At 58.7% G+C, this 20248-nt stretch overlaps 1 protein-coding gene across 3 annotated transcripts; it reads left to right on the top strand.

Annotated features, from left to right (window-relative positions):
* Positions 1-800: 800 nt before the first annotated feature.
* FBXO41 (F-box protein 41) lies at positions 801-17412 on the top strand. Of its 3 annotated transcripts, XM_075092248.1 has the most exons (13): positions 801-1319; positions 3547-4476; positions 7346-7574; positions 7926-8005; positions 8134-8444; positions 8595-8836; positions 9240-9355; positions 9591-9743; positions 11772-11867; positions 12853-12971; positions 13199-13357; positions 14078-14193; positions 15218-17412. In XM_075092248.1, exons 2-13 carry the CDS (start codon positions 3755-3757, stop codon positions 15278-15280), a joined length of 2406 nt encoding a protein of 801 aa, XP_074948349.1. In that variant the 5' UTR covers positions 801-1319; positions 3547-3754; the 3' UTR covers positions 15281-17412. The 3 variants fall into 3 exon arrangements, with proteins under 3 accessions (XP_074948349.1, XP_074948346.1, XP_074948347.1); XM_075092245.1 differs by having other exon boundaries at positions 8134-8836; XM_075092246.1 differs by having other exon boundaries at positions 7346-7556; positions 8134-8836.
* The last annotated feature ends 2836 nt before the right edge of the window (positions 17413-20248 follow it).

Raw genomic sequence — 20248 nt, forward strand, 5'->3', positions numbered from 1 at the left:
TCCCCTCTGCTCCCCCGACTGGCGCTGCTGAGGGAGGGTGGGAGGGAGGAGGGCTCCCGCCGCAGCAGCTGGGTGCAGCTGCTTCTGGGGTGGGATGGGACTGAGCACGCGTGCGGGTTTTTAGGAGAGGAGGAGCCATTGCACCCCAAAACCTGGGGCTACTCAATGATGGGGACAACCATTCATCGCCAGGCTGGCACCATCCTGGTCCCGATGCTGCCGCCTTCCCCCACACCAGAGACAAGAAAACACGTCAGTGCTGGAGCTGGGTGCCTTTGGCACTGGGGACCAAGCTGAGGTTCAGGAGGACTGGATCAGGACCAAACCAGGGTGATCAGGGACCAGATCAGGACCAAGCCAGGGACCAAGCTGGGATGTCTGGGGACTGTATCAGGACCAAGCCAGGGACCAAGCCAGGGTGTTTGGGGACCAGAACAGGACCAAGCTGGGGTGCTCAGGGACTGTGTCAGGACCAAACCAGGGTCCTTGCAACTGTGGGTCCAGCCCGGGCTGGAGAAGGAGCAATGCAAGTGCCCAGGCTCAGCCACACACCCCACACTGGCTGGCCCCCCTGCGGGGATGCTCTGCAGTGGTCCCAGCTGGGAGCCTGCCAGGGGCAGGGGCTTTGCTGGTGGGAGCAAGGGTGGGATTGGGAGCCAGGGGAGGTGCCGGATGAGGCCAGCGGGCTGCCGCATGGCAGCAAGGCCCGGCGGATGGCCCGCGGTGTTCGTGGGGAGACAGGCAGAGGGAGCTGTGAAGGAGGAAAGCGGCAGAGAGAAACAGTCCGGGCTCAGGCTGCAAAGGAGGAGGAGGCGGCTGCTAGCGCTCGCCCTCCCTCCTTCCCTCCATCCCTCCCTCCCTCGCCCCTGCCTTCGCCATGCATAGCCCCCCCTGAGCCCCGCAGCGCCCCAGGGACCTGCCATCCCCAGGGCGCCCAGCAGCCCTCACCCTCCTGCCACCCACCGGGGCCTTCGGCCTCTGCCCCCTTCCTCCTCCTCCTCCTCCTCCCGCAGCCACCACCCTCTCTCCTTCCCCAGGGCCTGCCTGGCATGGAGGTTCTGGCCGCAGGGAGCCGGATGCTTCCCGCGGCTCCTGCCTCCTCCCCGGGCTGCATCCCTCCTGCCTGGCATCCCTCCTCCCCGACAAAGCCCTGAGCCGCTCAGCAGCCACCTCCTTTGTGCACCGAAGCGGGTGTGCGTGCTCCGTCCCCCAGCCCAGAGCCCCCCGGCTCCCTCCGCTTGGCGGGGACGGTGGGGAAGCGGGAGAGATGCTGCCCTCGCCGGAGGAGCCAAGCACGGGAGGTCGGCGGCGAGAAGCAGGTATGGGGCAAAGCGGGATGCTGTGCTGGGAGGCGGTGGCTTGTCCCCAGGCTGCTCCTCTCCCAGGGGCCCTGGGGAGCAGGGGGATGCAGAGGGGACAAAGCCACTGCCAGCAGGTGAGGAGACACCCATCACTCCTTGCTCCAGGTGCTGGGGGGGCTAGATGCACCCCGGCTTTTCATGCCCACCTCCCACAAGCCTCCTGCGCCTCATCCCCAGCCACCCTCACCCACCGCGGTGCCCCCACCCTGCTCCTTCCCACCCCGCTGCCATTGCAGCCTCAGCCAGGGAAGGATGGGGACCAGCGGGCACACGGCACCGGCAGCATCCGCCACCCCGGCAGCATCCGCCACCCCTCTTCTCCATCCCCCCCTTCCCTCTTCAACCAGGCAGTGGAGCTGCCTGCTGGTAATTTTTTTTTGGGGGGTGGGGGAGGACAGGAAAAAATGTTAAACAATGTGAAGAAAGGATCCATGATGAATTGCAGGTAGAGGTGGCGAAGCAGCCCGGGGACGGGTTTCACCCGCTGCTGCAATCTCCGGGCGTCCGGGAGCATTTCCCGGCTCCGGATGCCTGTGGGCTTTATTAGCGTGGCCGCAGTAGTAATGACTCCACTAATAATTTCTTTAAATCCTGGTTATTGTTAGAGGGGGTGGGAGGGAGGAGAGGTTTTGTGGTCAGCGTGGGACCTGCCCAGGGCACGGACCAGGCGATGTGTGCATTCAGACCCACCTGGGCCAGACCCTGCTTTGGCTTATGGCTGGGAAATACACACCGAGGCTGATCGGGTACCTCGGGGAGACGCGGGCAGGGATCCAGGCCTGAGATATCGGCGGCATGGTGCTATGGCCCCATCCCCACGGTGGAAAACCGCTTTCTCATCCCATCAGCAGCAACCGAAGTTGCCGGCGGTGCTTTGTGTTCGCTGGGTTTCGGCCAGGCTGGCGCTGGTGGTCGCCCAAGCGGGGTTAACATGCGAGGGTGTGTTTTGTATTGACCCCAAAACACAGCCAGGCAGTTCCAGAAATCCTCCCAGCTCACCTTATTTTTATTTTTTGCATGGTTTTCTTGTCTTTACTGATTTTTCTGTTAAAAAATGGTTTCCAAAACCTCGTGGCCTGGGTTACCCTCCGAGGGGGCTGCTGAGCAGTCGGCGATGCTGCCCTGGGGATGAGGGTTCGGTGGTGGTTTAGCACTCGCCAAGGCTGGCAGTTGTGGGGTGCAGAGGGGCTCAGAGGGGTTTTAGGGTGGTTGGAAGAACCCTTTGTGGGATATTGCAGAGGGACAAGCGAGAGATGCCCCCGCCCATGGGTGCGCTCAGTGCTTTGGGGTGAAAGCATTGCAGCAATGCACCCCGATGTGTGCTTGTGCCTCCCAGGCTGGAGGAGACCACGGTGATCTCCCAGACTGGATTTTTGCTGGATTATCCCATTTCATAAGGGTGGGGTTTTTCCCCCCCCCGCCCGATGTCTTGGAGGGTTTTGTGAGTAGAGGATAAACCAGGACCCCACAGGGATCCCCACTTGCCCAGGTGTGGGAAGCCACCATGTCCTTTGTACCACTGGGACAGCACAGCATGGGGGGGTCCCGCAGCCCCAGAGGGGATCAGCGGTGAGACCTGATGGCTGCGGTGAGGGGCTGGAGAAGTAACTAATCCTGCTGCGAGGCTGCACAGGCTGATTTAGCAAGACTGGGTCACCCTTTGCTTGGAGGAGGTGGCTCCCAGCACTCCGGCTCCAGCCCCAGACACAGGGATGCTCCTGGGCTGTGGAGGCCCCTGGCCCTGCAGGGGCTTATTGCGTGGTGGTTGGGCAAGAAAGCACATGGGTCACCCCTCTGTGGCAAGCTCAGGGTGGATGGAGAGAGATTTCCTATGGGTTGCCCACCTTCCTGATGGCTATACTCCTCCCAAATGGTTGTGTGCACCTCCCAAGGGTTGGGGGACCTTCCCAATGGTTATGGATCTTCCCAAGGGTTGCACCTTCCCAAGGGTTGCACCTTCCCAAGGGCTGTGGATCTTCCCAAAGATTGTGCATCTTCCCAAGGGCTGTGCACATTCCTAAGGGTTGTGCACTTTCTTGAGCATTGTGCACCCTCCCAAGGGTTGTGCATGAGTGGGAGGAACACGGGAAGGGAGGATGGAGGCAGAGACAGGACCAAGAAGGACCAAGGAGGGCCTTCTAGGGATGTGCTGTCCTTGTATCACTAACCCCCCTATCTCTTCCAGCGCCTGGCACCGGCCGATGCTGACATCCCCCTCAAGAACTGCCAGACCCTCTGCTTCTGTGCCAGGGCTCTCACCCCACCATGCCCCAGCAGAGCCGTGGCCCCACCACCCAGGGCTCCCCAATCAATCCCGCATGCCACCAGTCCATCCATCCTACGCCATGAGCAGGGCCGCGCCGTTCCCCTGCATCAGGGCACATAGCTGAGGGATGGCCTCGCTGGACCTGCCCTACCGGTGTCCGCGGTGCGGGGAGCACAAGCGCTTCCGCAGCCTCTCCTCACTGCGGGCGCACCTGGAGTACAACCACACGTATGAGACCCTCTACGTCCTCTCCAAGACCAACAGCATTTGCGATGCCGCCGTCTTCCCCTTGGCCGCCGACGGGGCCCTGCTGACGCCAGCCGCCCGGCGGGACTATTTTGAGAGCACTTCTTTCCAAGGCAAGGACCAGCGCTTCTCCTGCGACCTCGTCCCCGCCGAGGAGCTGGAGCCGGCCCCATCGTCCTCTCCGTCACCCCGCTATGTCCACGAGATCGAGATCCCGCTGACGGAGATATTCACCCGGGGCAAAGCCGTGGCACCGGCACCCGCTCCGCCGGCCACTATGGATGCTGCCTACGAGGAAGGCTTGGCCCGCCTGAAGATCCGCGCCTTTGAGAAGCTGGAGGTGGACAAGCGGCTGGAGAAGCTGACGGAGGAGGTGGAGCAGAAGATCGCCTCGCAGGTGGGACGGCTCCAGGTGGAGCTGGACCGCAAGAGTTCGGAGCTGGAGAAGGCCAAGCAGGAGAGCCTGAGGCTCAGCCGTGAGAAGCAGGAGCTGGAGGACCGGGCATCTGAACTGTCCCGCCAGGTGGACGTCAGTGTGGAGATGCTGGCCTCCCTCAAGCAGGACCTGGTGCAGAAGGAGCAGGAGCTGACCCGCAAGCAACAGTGAGTCCTTTGCTCCCTCTCCTGGCTGCAGGGTGGTGGGAAATCAATCCCTGGTGGTGAGCCCTGAGGAGCCCAACACCATCACCAAACCCTCAGGCCAAGCGCTAGGGCACAATCCCTTGGCAATGCCCATTAGCATCATCCCTCTTCAGGTTTTGCATCTTCTCCCACGCAGGCGGTGTCCACATAGACCTGAGCCCCTCCATGTCTGCAGCCAAGCTGGGTCACGTCATGCCAGACCTTGTCCCAGAGCCACTGGTGCCCCAGGACATGGCCAAGCTGGGGATGGACATGGCCATCCTGCTGTCCTGCCAAGGAACATGGTGGTGGTGGCCATGTTGCTGCAGCCCATCTCTAGTACCAGAGGGTGTCCCCGCCCACAACCAGGGCTGGGTCTTCCCCTCTGCCTCCACAGCTGAATTGTCCAGCCTTACACAACCTGAGCAATCCCAGCAAGCTGTCCCATGGTCATCAACATGGGAGGGGACACCTTGGTCATGCCTGATTCAGGGGTTTTCTCCCAAAAGGAGGGTGGGATAGCCCAGGCAGTATGACCTCCGTTTGCTGCTAGGACCGTGGCACTGTCATCCTTGTTTTCATGCCATGTTCCCCACTCAAAACCCACGTCAACCCCAGCACTGCTCCTGGGTTTCCCCCCAGTCAAGCACTGGGTCATTTTGCCCATCGGTGTTGCTCAAGCAAACTAGACCTTCTTCCTCAGGAGTTTCTTAGCAAAGCTGGAGGCCACTGCGGGGTCTAAAGAGTCAGTGAGGAGCAGGTTAGTGAGGGATAGTCATGGTTGTGCTGGGCTGGGAGCACTGGTGGGATTCCTCAAGGTCTTCTCTTGATCCCCACCATCGTCAGCATGTTCATTAATGACTCTGACTCCAAAATAACAGCTGTGGCTCAGAAACAAGGTTCACAGGATTTGCTGGTGGTGGGGATGGTCCTGGGGTGAGGAGTGGGGTGATGCTGGGGCCAGATAAGGGCAACACCTCTTTGTTTGGATGAGTGGGGATGGGACAGGCAATAGGGAGGTTTGGGGGCTGCCATCAGCTGCCTTGTGGTGTTGCCTAGGGACATCTCAGGGTGCATGGTGGCAGGACGAGGGCACCAGAGTGGACGAGTCTGGAGTAGGGCCTGGAGACATGTAAGACAGGATGGACAGAGGGTGACTGATGGGTCCAACACATCTTGTTTGGTCTGCAGTGGAACCATTACCACCTAAGAATTTGTTTTTATGCCCCAAAACTACTTCCTGCACCTCCCTTTCTTTAGAGGAACCCTCCTGCCTCTTGACTGTCCACATCCGTCCCCAGAATCCTCCAGCTGGAGTGAAAAAATCACTTGCCAGGTTGCAGAGAGAGGATGGGAAGAGCTGCTGAAAAGAGATGGGGTTTTTTCTCAGTTGTGGGGAAATCATCGGAAATAATTTCCATTGGCACAGCCAGCTTCACCTTTCCCCAAGAACAAAACATTGCCCGGGACATTTCCCAGCCCTGCCAGCTCTGGAACACCATTGATTTCATGGGAGGCTTTTTGCTCCTGGGCTCCGTTTGCTTTGCTAGGAGTGTTTTTCCATGGGAATGAGAGAGATGCAGGTGATAACCATCAGCATCACCTTACACCCACCGTGCCAGCTCCCCATTTGCCTTCCAAATCTCTGGGGGCCCCTCGCCAAGAGCCTTCCCAAATAATTGCTGGGAAGTTCCCAGGCCCACGCTGCAAAGGGCAGGTTGGGGGACAATTAGTTGGTAATTAAATGGCAGTTAATAACCAGCAGCAGGAATTTTATGTCACTAAGGGCTGCCTCCTCCTTTTTCCTTCCCGCTCCTGTGCAGACCGGTGTGGCCGGTTGTGCATGGTTGGGTGTGCACGGTTGGGTGTGTGAGGTTGGGTGTGCACAAGACAGGCATGCAGAGCTAGGCTTGTGCATCTGCAGGGGTTCGTGGATGCTGGGTGAATGCGTGAGAGCGTTTGTGCACGGGTGTGCGCCCACCGCCGACCGTGCGGGCGCGATCGGTGCTGGGTGTGCATGCAACCAACTGTATGTGTGCCCGGGGGGTGTGGGTGTGCCTGTGCGTGCTCGCGATGCTGCCTGCACGCGCGCTGGCTGTGTCTGGCTGTGCACGTGTGGCAGGGTGCACGTCTGTGTGCGTGTTTTCACGGTGCTCGTGCGTGGAAGGGTGGCTCTGTGCGTGCGCGGTGGTGCTCGTGGGTGTGCACAACAGCTGTGCACGTGTGCGTGCCTGCGTGTGCGTGTGTGCGTTTGCAGGGGTGCGACGGCCGGGTGGGTCTGGCTGCGTGTGTTTTTGGGACGTGTGTTCTCGCGGGGGTGTGACGGCTGCGTGTGCCGGTGTGTACATGCCCACATTTTGGGGAAGTGGATGAGGTGGGTGGGTGCGTGTGTGCCTGGGCACACACGTGTGCAGGGCGGGATGGGGTCGCCTTGGGTCGCTGAGCCGCTGGCACACCCCAGGCTGCATTTTGGGGGTGATATCTTCAGGTTACCCTTAAGGTCTTTCCTTTAAATCTGCCATAAATGAGGCGGGGAACCACTGCCATCCTCTTCCATCATCCCTCCACACCATCATCATCCTCCTCCCTCCACTCCATCACACTCAGGGGCCTGACTCCAGCCCTGGGAATGATGTACATCGCAGTGAAGGTGCTGGGGACATCATCCCCCCCCAGAACAAGGTGGCCACGTCCCTTGTTCCCGAGCCCTTGTTCCAGGAGCCAACTGGATGGCACAGACCCCAGTCAGGCTGATGGTGGGATGGTCCGGATGCACCTGAGCATCCTGGAGGTGCTTATCAGGAAGAGGTGGGAACGGACTGGGGTGTCAGCCACTGGTCCCTCCATGCAGGGAAGTGCTGCAGATCGACCAGTTCCTGAAGGAGACGGCCGCCCGCGAGGCCAACGCCAAGGTGCGCCTCCAGCACTTCATCGAGGAGCTGCTGGACCGGGCGGACCGGGCTGAGAAACAGCTCCAGATCATCAGCAGCAGCTGCGGCACCACCCCAAACGGCAGCCTGGGACGCTGCGGCACACCGGGGGCCAAGGCCGCCGGCCGACCGGTACCTCCGCGGGCACAGGCACGGGCACCCCTGCGGCTTCGGGCATGCACCCATGTGGCTTCTCTGATGGCTGCAAAGTGTTGAGTGGGGAGGTGTAGGGACCCCCATCTCATTCCCTGGGGGAAATGGATAATCCTGGGTAGGGGGATCCCAACTAGAAGCTGCTTTTTGGAGGGTCTGTGTGTTCATGGTGAGTGTGGGCAAGGTGCTGGGGTGATGTTGGAGATGCTCTTCTGCATCCCACTTGGGTATGGGCTCATCCCAAAATGCAGCTGGCACTGGGTGGGTTATCGGGCTCATCTTCCTTGGCTGCAGCACCCACATTCTGGGTTTTGCCACATTGGTTCCTCTTGTCCCGTCTCCCCACAGAGAGACCGGCACCCGGGGCCGGGGGCAGTCATTCATGGTCCTTACGGCGTGTCCAACCAGCGCTCCTCCTCCAGCACCGGGTGAGTCCCCTGTCCGTGCTGCCTGTTTGGGTTTTTAATGGGATGCTCATTTTTTGGCGGGCAAGGAGCTGACAGGGAGGGGATGCACACCCCAGCGAGCCCTGACGTTGGGCATCCATGTCCCCCAGGGCCTCAAGCCGGGCCAAAGCTGTGTCGCAGAGCTCGGGCTGCTACGACAGCGACAGCGCGGAGCCGTGCCCCACCGATGACACCGCCGACGGGCATCCCTACCCGGCGCGGGACAGCGCCCGGGGCTCGGGGCTGCGCCGGCAAGCCATCCAAAACTGGCACCGCCGGCCCTACCGCAACAGCACCGAGGGCGAGGAGGGCGACGTCTCCGATGTGGGCTCCCGCACCACCGAGTCGGAGGCCGAGGGCTGGGAGCCGGATGCACCCGGATCTGCCGCATCCCGACCCGCCGGCAGCTGCCGGCTGACGGGTGAGACCGCACCGTGCTCTTCTGGTGGGGTGGGAGGACAGGGAGGCTGGGAGGTGGGGGACGGGGATGGCTCCTTGGCTCTGCAAGGAGCATCCCCTCCCCGCCATCCTTCCCAGCTGCCAGTGGCAACTGATGGTGGGTGTCCCACAGCCAGGACCAAGGGGGCTGGGGGCAAGGTGGGCCGGCTGGAGAGGGGCAGCCCGGGCCACTCCAGCGAGGTGATCAGCCCTGAGATCCTCAAGATGCGGGCGGCTCTTTTCTGCATCTTCACCTACCTGGACACCAAGACCCTGCTGCGGGCAGCCGAAGTGTGCAAGGACTGGAAGTTCGTGGCCCGGCACCCGGCCGTGTGGACACGGGTGCTGCTGGAGAATGCCAGGGTGTCCTCTAAGGTATGGGGGATAGGGACGGCACCGCCTGGCATGAGACCTTTTGTCCAGATAGGTGGAGCTGTGCAAACATCTCACTTGTGTTGATTGTCATGCCATTATGGTCATGGGAACACGGGTGCACACAGCTGTGTGCTTGCACTAGTGTGGCTGGATGTGTTGCACGTTCACTCGTGCATGCTTGTGGGCATGAGCTCACGTGCACACGTTTTTATGTGATTTTGTTGCACACACTTGTTGCATGACCTCTTATGTGCATTTTCACTTAGCTATGGCACACGTGTACGCAGAAATGCCCATGCGAGTGCATGTGTGTGCACAGATCTGCCCAAAGACAGCCAAGGATGGGTGGTGTGGGGTGTGCAGGGGGCATCCCCCTTGGTGATGGCCACCCCTGTCCCCCCAGTTCCTGGCCATGCTGTCTCAGTGGTGCACCCAGATGCATTCCCTCACCCTCCAAAACCTGAAGCCCCGCCAGCGAGGGAAGAAGGAGAGCAAGGAGGACTACATGAAGAGCACGCGGTGAGTCCCCGTGTCCCAGGCACCTCTTGGTCCTCAGAGATGACGATGCTCCATGAGCCCCAACTCTGTTTCCACTGACGGATGTTCATCGCGCATCAGCTCTTGCTGTGGGTTTTGGGGGTTCTGGAGCCACAGATCCTCATGGGACATGTCACCTTCCTGGGGTGGCCCTCAGGTGGCCATGGGGAGTGTGAGTGTGGGTGCACGTGCCTGACCCAGCCTCCATCCCTGGCAGGGGCTGCCTGGAAGCCGGGCTGGAGTCCCTGCTGAAAGCCACGGGCAGCAACCTGCTCATCCTCCGCATCTCGCACTGCCCCAACGTGCTGACGGACCGCTCGCTCTGGCTGGCCAGCTGCTACTGCCGTGCTCTGCAGGCTGTCACGTACCGGTAAGGATGGCCACCAGCATCCCCCCCTTGCCCATGGGCTCCATGTGGTTCCCTGGCTGGGAGAAGGCTGGGAACATCCACGGGATGTGCTGGGACTCCTCTGATGCCCATCCCCATTCCCTGTCAGAACACAGCCCATCTGGCCAGGTGCGAAGGACCCACCTTTCCATGTTCCCAGCTCAGCGGCAGCCCCAGTGTCCCCAGTGCAAGCTGTCATTGCAACTCTTATCCTCTTCTGGCATGTTCCCATGCAGATGTTTCCCTTCCAGCTCTGATTCCCACTGTCCCGTTACTGATCTCACCCCAGCTGGAGGCGTGACCAGGGTCTTGGTACAGAAACACTGCTTTATGTTAGAGAAGGGTGAAGAAGAGGTGCACCAACACCGGGGCCCAGTGAGGTCCCACCTGGCTATGACCCCCTGATAAAGGCTTCTAATGGGGAGAAGAGACCTCAGGGTCCCTCTGTCCTGGGAGGGAGGAACAGCTCTGCCACAGGATTGCTAAGACCCAGCTTGGAGACCTTGCCCAAGAGCAAGGACACAAGGCCCGTGATGGTGTAGCTCTTGGAGGAGGTCACAGGTCCTGGAGGAGATCACTCACTGCTCCTTGGTCTTGGCCACCTTCCGAAGGGCTCTGCCTCCCGTGGAGGCAGGATTTACTTTCCTACACTCTCAAGGAGGATGATCCTTGTTCCACTGTGCCCTGCAGACAACAGCTTCAGCCTCTGCATCCATTTCACCTGCAGCCAATGGGTGTCCTCATCCAACCTACGATGGAGAATCCTTCAGGTGGGAAAGCACACCCGGCCAGCTCCTCCACATTGGACCAAGAAAGCTCAAACACGGCTCTGATCTGGGGATCCGGCACCATGAGGCAGCCCAGTGCTGCTGGGTTTAACCCAAAGACCCCTCCCTCAGCCCTTCCAGGGGTGTTAAAGCAAGCCCGAGCACTCCTGGCACATTGCTAACCTGTGACTCTGACTCATGCTGTAATTAACCTGCCATGCTTGCAAGGGGCTCTTGGCAGGCGTCTTCAGTGGAGATGTGTGAAATGCTCAAGATAACACCCATCACTTATTTTTAGGCTTGCTTGAAGTTTTCAAGTAGGTCATTTAGAGTTAGGAAGTGCAACCTCGGTCTTCGGGAGGAAGCCCAGTGTGACGAAGGGGCCTCTGTCTGGGCTGGCAGCATCAGAATGATGCTGTCTGACATCTCTGCTCCATTCACTCGATGCAGGGAGCTGATGGCAGAGAAAACTCCTCTGGGCCAGTGGCACAAATGCCGGGTGGGCAGGCAGCGTGTCTGCGCCTGATCAGTGCCGTGACTCAGCCTACACCTCCACCATGCCCCTGCACAAATCCAGCAGTACCCCATGAGGTCTGTTCTGACATCTCCAAAAACACCAAGGAGGAGCCCACAGCGAAACTCTGCAGCGACATTTGGCCAACAGGATGGAGAATACGCGGAGCTGGTACAGAGGCCATGGAGCAGCCACTGCCCTTGGCTGGAAGTTACCGCCCATCAGGTGAAACATCCTTACCACCTCCAGGCACCTTCCCCATCCAGACTGGGCAGGTGGCAAGTGAAACCAACCCAATGAGACCTCCAGGGATGCTATATTTGCTCTGCAAGGGTACACAGCCTGGCAGTCTCAGTTCAATCAATTGCCACCTTTGCATCTGGAAAACTTCTGCCTTCACCTTCAACCCCACCTTCAACCACCAACCTCACCTTCAGCCTTTACCTTCAGCCTTACTTCATCTTCAGTCTCACCTTCAGCCTCACCCTCTTCCATTTTTCTTGATATTGCACATCTGTAGGCACAATTCCAGACAGAAATGCCTTCAGCCTTCCTGCTTGGGTTGGTGCTGGGACTGTCTGGTTCACGGGCGGATCGTGGGTTATAAATAATGACCAGATTTGTACCTGCAGGTGCAGAGAGATGGAGCAACATGGAGGCTGCAGACACAGCCCCCAGGGCAGCATCACTGCCGGTGGGGGCCACCGTGTGTCCTCTGTGTTGTTCCAGGAGTTCTACGGACCCTGTGGGTCATGAAGTCATCTGGGCCCTTGGAGCAGGTTGCAGGGACATCATCTCCCTCCAGGTCGCACCTCTGCATCCATGGTAAGAAGCTTGTTAGGAGGAGGCCAGGCTGAGTGTGAGGGGCACCAGTGGGCTGGAAAGAAATTGGGTGACAGATTCAGATTTGCTCATGGGATGGGCAGCAATCCCGGAAGCCAGTTTGGAGGACCAGAACCTGGGAGCATTTGGGCATAAGCACCTCCCTGCTGAGCCAGGATGTTTCCAGGGAGGCTGCTAACACCAGAGATGAAAGGGGAGCTGTGGCGGGTCTAGTAAGTGATGCTGAACATCAAACGCTTGTCTGAGCTCCTCACTGCTCCTGTAACAGCAGACTGAAGGGCCTGGATGTTTTTAAAAGGGTGTCAAGTCGCTGCTTAGTTAGACTGCAGTTGCTCTTGCTTTGGAAGAGCATTCTGGTGGCAGGAAGATGCTGGTAGCTCTCCCGCCCCCGCAACGTCTGGGTGCTCAGGAGTTCATGGCTCACAGAACAGGTCACTTGGCTCCTCACCTCCACGCCGTGGGGCTGCCTCCTGCGCATTTCTTCTTGTCCTGGGAGGTTTGTTGCAATGTCATGTTCCCCATCAGCCTGGATCGAGGTGTACAGAGGGGGATGTCTCTTAGCAGAAGAAGCTGGATGTCAAGTCCCTGATGGCTTATGTCTTTCCTGGGGGAAACACCACATGGCATGTAGGCTTCTCCATCTGAGCTGGAGGTCCAGGCTCCTGCTACTGGTTTGATCACTGCAAGCAACAGAGTTCAGGGCCTGATTCAGACCTCTAAAGGAGGACAGTCTGGGGCAGAGGGACTCCACTGAGTGCATGGACCTGCCCTGTCCTGGTTGCAGCACAGCCCAGGACGGTTGCTCAGATGGAGACATCTGCTCTGGAGACACCTCCTTACAGAGTGCAACCCCCGGGTTGGTGGGGTGGGAGAGGTCCCAACCCCACGCCACTTGCAGGAGCGCTCGGGGAGGGGGGGGGATCTTTTCTGCCAGCCCTCCCCAGCTCTTTCTTCTTCACCTCCCCAGCCAGCAGCCGACGCGTTTCAGCAACCGCTGCCTTCAGATGATCGGACGGTGCTGGCCACACCTGCGGGCGCTGGGCATTGGAGGGGCAGGCTGCGGCGTCCAGGGACTGGCATCCTTAGGTAGGCAGCTCTCCTCTGATGGGGCAAGGGGAAAGGGACCTTGCTGGAGGCAGGGTGTACCCCTAGGAGATGTCCCATGGGGATCTCAGCGGAGAAGCCCACCCCGAGGACCATGGATGCACCCTGGCCCTCCTTGCTGCCACCCATCTCTCCTACCAGCCCTTTCCCATCGGCTGTCCTCATCTCTTCCCCGTGGGGCGCTGATGGCGGGTGCTCTGTCCTTCCAGCACGAAACTGCATGCGGCTTCAGGTCCTGGAGCTGGACCACGTCGCGGAGATCAACCAGGAGGTTGCAGCAGAGGTGTGTCGAGAGGGGCTGAAGGGGCTGGAGATGCTAGTGCTGACCTCCACACCAGTCACCCCCAAAGCCCTGCTGCACTTCAACAGTGAGTAGCAATGCCGCAGGGAGTGCAGAGCATTGTCCATTGACCAAAAGGCCACCAGATATCCAAATCCATGAACCAGACCCTGCCTTCCAGCCCCACCCGCAGGAACCCACCTCCAGCACTGGAAGGTGCTGGGAGCCCTGTGGTGGAAGATTTCTAAGAGGGGATCCAACAGCCCCCTGCCAAGGATGGGTTAAGAAAAGCTGATCTTGCCTTGGGCCGTAGGGAGGATGGAGACACTCCCTCCGTGCTCCCTGGAGTGTAATCGAGGCCTCAATGTCAGTGGCACACCTGAGGTTCACCGTGGTGTGTCTGAGTTGGGAGTCACGCCATTTACTGAAGCCATTTGCCAGGACGGGAGCTCTGGGGGGAAAGCGGTCTGCAGCCAGCAGGAGGGAGTGTCTGAGGAGCCGTTCCTGGTGGCCATGGCACATGGGACTTGCTGGGAACCCACCCCTCTGGGTGGAAGAGTAAGGGTTTCCCAAGAAAGCAGTAGGACTGCTGATTTGGGACAGGACAATCAGGGACCATCTCATAGATGATCGTCCTCCCTGCAGAGGTCTTGGTCACCAAAAGTGGGTCTCCTCCATATTCAGGGTGAGGTTTTCCCAAATGCCTAAGGCCTTGAGGAGCACTGGGTGGGTTTTAGGGTCCCCCCTGGCTGCGGGGAGGCTATCTCCCCATCAGGTATGGCAAGGCCAGGGCTATCTCTGCCCCCAGGTGTGTGCCGGAACCTGAAGTCCATCGTCGTGCAGGTGGGCATTGTGGACTACTTCAAGGAGCCCCACAGCCCTGAAGCCAAGAAGATGTTTGAAGAAATGGTGAACAAACTCCAGGTAAAGGAACTCATTCCCAGGTCACCGTGTGTCACCAGTCTCATGTCCCCATGAGGTCTGAGGACAAATTCTTGCCCACCGCTGATGCTCCTCAGAAGATAATGTTTTAGCTCACTAGGGACATCCTGAAGGCTCACTATCCTTCAAACACTCATGCCCCAAAGGCTGAAATAAGATCTAACATTCGCATTGCTTTAACCAGGACTGCTTCTCTATGGGTCTCTTCTCCAGGGACAGAAAAGGGCTGTTGCCTCCTTTGCAGGGCCACTTAGTTGCCAAACACAGTGAAGTGATTTAAAATCTACCTGTGAAAGCAGAAATAGGGCTAATTTTAGTTAGGCTGAGTTTCAGACCTTGCTTAGCTTGTGATGCTCAGCAGGGCTTGGGCTGTCCTTGATCTCTTCGGGGGCGTCTCCGAGGCAGCCATCCCCAACCGTGTCCAAGGGGGAAAATAGGTGCCTCCATTTCTCTTCATCCTCTGGCTGACTTCATCCTGCAGCGGGCTGGGCTCCTGTGGGGGCATAAGGCAAAACTCCCATGAGATGCAAAGCAGGACTTGGGGACAGAGGCCCACCAGTGCAGTCGGATGGGGTCAGAAGGCTCACGCGGCTCCTGCTCCACCGCCAAGCCGTGGCATGGGAACAACAGTGGGCAGCAAGGCAGACCCACCTCCATCCCCAGGCTCTTCAGAGAGGAGTCTTGTGTGGCCACCCACTGCCGTGCTTTGCAAAGCCCCTGCATGTTGACGCCGTCTGCCCCAAACTACTACTGTCCTTTGGAAACAGTGGTTTTAACCAAGCAGAAACCAAATCCAGAGCTAGCTTCGAGGGCATGGGAGTAAGAGGTGTTGAGCCGGTCCTGCAAGGAAGCCAAATCCCCGTGGGATGCAGTGATGGGGATGGGACCGGGGTGGACCCCTTCCCATGGTGGGGATTCGAGATATCCTCTGCTCTCTGTTGCTCAACTTGCGGGGCAGCAAGACTGCCAGGTCCTGCACCGACCGTGCTCTCTGCTCCTCTTCCAGGCCCTGAGGAAGAGACCTGGCTTCTCCAAGATTTTACACATCAAAGTGGAAGGAGGCTGTTAGACCTTCAGGGAACCACAAAGCACATTCCCTCCTCTGCCCGGCGGAGCCAGAGGCCCCGCGAAACCAAACCCACCGTCCACCGCTCATCCATTGCTGGACCTGGAGCACGGAGACGCTGGTCCATGCACAAAAAAAACCCAGACTCTTGCAGGCCTTAGTGACTGCCAGCCGGCGCTTATCCCCAGGGCCAGCTCACGGGCAAGAAGGTGCTACTTAAGGAATTTTTTTGGCTGCCCCAAGAGGCAGGGCTATGCTCTTTCCTGGGAGGGAAGATGGCTTCGAACCCCTCGTGGCTGCTCATTGCCAAGGATCCTTGTTTGGGGAATGCCTTTTTCTTCGAACTCTCTCTCTGGAGTGGGGAGGGTTTGCTGTTTGATGGTGTGGAAGCTGAGGGTGGCTCATCCCATCCCTGCGGGCTCTCTGCAGAGCGCCGGGCTCGGCGCCGCTGCGTCATGGCTGGACCATCCCCGTCCTCTCCGTAGGCTCATGGATGTTGGGCGGGAAGGGGCCGTTCCTCCAGAGGAAATGGTGCCCAGCATTCCTGCAGGGTTTCCGCTCGTTTTCATTTCATTTGTTTAACGGAGGGGCACCCAAACCTGGGTAAACACTGCCCAGAAACCAGCAGCCACGACAGCACAAGCCGGGATGCCAGAGCTGCATCTCGGGGGCTGTAGGAGCCAGAGGACACCAGGAGCGGTGATCGCTCTTCCGGAGGTTTCCAGCCTCACCTCCTCTCCACCCAGACCTTCCTGCCAAGGCAATAAACCATCTCCAAAATCCTCGTCCACCAGGAAACACGGGTCATGCTTCTGTCCCCACCAACATCCACCACCCGCTCAGGTTTCCTCCGGAGCGAGTTGTCCCATGAGGAGAGAGGGACTGTCATGGGACACCCACATTTGCCATCTCATCACCTTGCTGAGCAGCTTGAAGGAGAAACCCAGGTCAAATTGTCCCAAAATCCAAAGCTGCTGGTGAAAATGTCAGCCCAACTGCCCTATGGCCACGGCTTTTTTTTTAATTCTGCTTTTTTCTTCTGGCTGTCTTCTGCCTGCAAGGACATCATCCCTCCCAAAATACCTTTCTTTTTCCAAAGGAAGAGGCTTTTGAAAGGCATCCAGCAGGGTCAGGACCCTCCACCCCGGGGAGAAGGTGCCAGGAGGTGCCCACGCCATGGGGAACACCCATCACAGCACTGCCAGCAGCAGGGACACACTGGCCTTAACCACAGCCCCCTGCCACCCCCAGCCCCAACCAGGCGTGCTTCAACCCGACGTGCTGAGCTGAGAGGGGCTGACTGGGAAAAACAGATTTTTTGGGGGTTTGTCCTCTTCTCTGGACCATCGCTGGAGGTTTCAGTGCCTGTTGGCCAGCATGGCTGTGAGAAGACAGCCGTTCCCGGGGCACCTCCCCTTCCTCCAGCCCTCCCAGGGCGATGGGCTGCCTTGGAGCTTCCCCCCACCCCCAGGAGGGAGGAGGTTGCAGACCCATCCTGGTACCACCTTCCTCATCCACATCATGAGAGCTGCAGACCTCAGCCGGGGACTCCCAGCATGCCAACAGCCCCCAATAGAAAATGAAATCTATTCCAAATCGCTGAAGCTGGTGGTGGGCTGGAGGCAGCTCCGGGGTCTCCAACCCCAGAAGGCACCTGAGGAGACCATGTCATCCTCCCCTCATCCCCTCTGTGCCATCTCCTCTGAAGCAGGGTAGGGGGCCATAACCCCCCATTTGAAGCACCTCCGTTCCCCCACTGATGGCAGCTTTCCAGGAGAAGGCTGTTCCCCGTATGCACAAAATATGGGAGCGCAAAAAAATACCTGCAAGAAATTACCGCGTCCCACCATGCCACCACAGGCAGCATTGGACGAGCTCCCCGGCACTGGTGGGTGAGCTCCCCATCGTGCCCGCTGTGGGTTTACCTCCACCCCGGGGAGGCTGAGACATGCGTGATCCAGGGGCAAGAGGAGCGAGGGATGCCCCGACCAGCAAAAAACCAAACACCCAGCAACAGCTACAGTCCCCCGGGGACCACCCGGCCACCATCCCACGAACACGGTCCCAGAGGAGATGTTACCATTTGAAACAGCGCAGAGACTTGCGAAATTCCCTTAAAAAAAAAAAAAAACAAAGTAAGTATTTATTTCTATAAAGAAAAGAAGAAAAAAAAAAAAGATTTTAAAGGAAAATTATATACTCAGCATGTTTATACACTCTATGCTTAATGACTATCGTGTTGGAGAGTCGTGTCCGAAGACTGAAGGTGGCTGCTCCGGGTTTGCTGCTAGCCCGTGCCCGGCCCCTCGCCCGCTCCACCGGGCCGTGGGAGAGGCGAGGACGGGGTGATGGAAAGCCGGGGGAGATGCTGAGGACTCTTGGAGAAACTGTCTGTGCTCGCCAGAGAGGCCGGAGCGCCCGCCGCCGCCGGTGGTTGTGTCTGCTGGTGGCCGCGGTGGCGAGGAGCGTGGGTGGGTGGGTGACATTCCCGTCCCCCCGCTGCCGTGAGGGTTTTGTAAGTCACGGCAGGACAACCCGAACTCGGTGCCTCGGTGTGTCGCCCAGACCAGACCAAACCATCCGCCCCGCCCCCCCACTGGGGCATTCCCAAAAAGTCCAACTTTTTGCTTAGCAAAGCCCCGTTTTTACAAAAATCCTGCAATGACACAAGACCTTGAGCAGGTTCAAGGATTAGAACATGGAAAGTGGGTTTTTTCCCCCATTTTGCCTGGGCTTGGATGGGTCACTTCCTTCTCCTCCTCCTCCTCCTCGGCTGGGGATGAAGGTGGCTGGCACAGTGACACAGGCTTGGTGGTAATGAGAGCCCTGCCTCTCCCTGGCCCTGCCAGTGGCTCCTAATTGCCCAGGTTGTTAATGGCAACGAGCTCATTAACGGCTCCGTATTTCTTCCACTGAAATGTCATATTGATGGTTTCCCTGCTGCTTTCCCTCCCCGTCTTGCCGACGCGTGGCCCCTGTTGGCTCCCCCCCAAGCCCTCATCGCCCACCACCATCCCTACGGATGCTCGGGTGCTGCCGCCTGTGACCGTAGGATTCACCATGTTGGTCATAGGGTTTCATCCCCATTTCCTCTGGAAATGATGGAGATGCACAGAAATACCAAATCCTCTGGGAAAGCCTTGAAATCACACAGTGTATTCAGGTGCTGGTAGGGAAGGGACTGCTGTAGTGGGAGCTCAACCCCATACTAGACCCTAGTGAAGCCCCAGAGGGGCCCTGCGATGACAATCCCCAGCAAAAGCCACGGCACAGCTGCCTGGCCGGGAGCGAGCATCAGCAGCGAGCAGCTCGGGGTCACGGCGATAACCGGATCTGATGGGGGCTGGATGGACGGTGCTGCCAGTTCCTGCCAGACCTGGTTCCCACGGGACCAGTTTTGGGGGGATTTTCCCTTTTCTAGCGAATTTGCCCAAAGTTTCCCCCTGGCCAACGCTCGCAACATTCCTCCTCTCTTTAATTTGGGTGCCGGTCAGGGATCTCAAGAGGAACACCACCAGCAAAGCCAGCTCGGGAGCTAAATTTATCGCAAATCCATGTTTTTCCGTCTCACTCGTGTGTGGGGTTTTGCTCGTCACCCACCGCGCCGCGCCCCCAGGAGCCGGGGATGCTCCGGGCACCGGCTGCCTCCTCCCGCCTTCACCCCTGCGCCCCCGGCTTGCTGGGGCCCGGGGGTGCGAGGGCTCCGGGAAAGGGGGAACCCCACCACGTTGGTTCCATCCAAGGAGGCTTTTAAACCTCTTTATCAAGCAAAGAAGGCAAGAACAAAAATCCCACCTCTCGCCGTCTGTCACCCAAGGCACGGCCGCGGCCGGGTCTCGGCCGGATTGTTTGGATCCTCCAAAAGGCTCCGAATTTGGTGAAAACACAACAAAAAAAAACCATGAAAAATGTTGGTAAAGGCTCTTAAAGCAGTTTAACAACGTTTTCTCTCAGTTTTTAGAGGATCCCACCCCAAGAGCTGGCGCATCGCTTCCGCCTCTCATTTTGGGTTAAAGACCTGCAGGTTGGGGTGGAGGAAAAGCATGTGGGAATCGGTGCCAAGTGACAAAATGCTTTAAAAGTTAAAAAAAGGAAAGGGAGCGGGGAGATTTTAGCAACCGGAGGTGATTTGTTGCGACCGAAGCGGGGTGTTGTTGCCAGGTGAGCGACCTTCCCCATCGGTGGGAGGCAAAATAGTCCCCGCGGTGGGTGAAACGGGCCCTCCTGCCCCAAGGAAAAGCTGCTTCGCGTCCTTCCCTGGCACGCAGGAGCAAGGAGAGGAGGGAAAACTGCCCAAAAGCAGAAAAAATGGGAAATCTTTTTATTCTTTTTTTTTTCTGATCCAGCCTCGGGCTTGAGCCCCGTGGAGGCGGGGGGGGGCCGAGGCGGGCTGGGGCCGGGGACAAGCGGGTGCAATGGTGCGGGAGGGCGGGGTGGCTCCGGGGAAGCGGGCGCGGTAACGCACACTTTGCTTAGAGATAATCAGAGGACGCGCTCCCCGCGGGGAGAGAAATCTACATATATATAGGTAGATGTATCTATATATATACAGGAATCACAATCATTTCCCTAAAGCACTTCGCGGCGGCGTTTCCTCCAGCGCAAGCTCAGCCCCGGTGAGCGATTTCCACGGGGCCCTGTACAGCGACCTCCCCCTTCCCGAAAGGTAGCGAGTTTGCCTCCTAAGTTATTTTTTTAAAATCTATATAAATTTAGGTCTATTTTAGTCTTTCGCAGCGATGTGCCAGTGTCTGGAGAACCAAACACCCCTTTTTTTCCCCCCTTCCCCAGCCCCGCGGTCCCTTGATGTTAAATCAGGTCTTCGATGCTAAATCTGCCGGGGGGGGCTGCCCTGGAGGAGGGGGAGCGGCGGGGATGGGGCGCAGCTGAGATTGGGGCGCAGCCGGAGGCGGGGAGGGGTCGGGGGGAGGTTTTGGAGGGGTTTGTCGGCAGCAGGGTCCAACCGCGGCC

The sequence above is a fragment of the Phalacrocorax aristotelis genome, chromosome 4 (genome assembly GCF_949628215.1).
Source record: "Phalacrocorax aristotelis chromosome 4, bGulAri2.1, whole genome shotgun sequence".
NCBI lineage: Eukaryota > Metazoa > Chordata > Aves > Suliformes > Phalacrocoracidae > Phalacrocorax > Phalacrocorax aristotelis.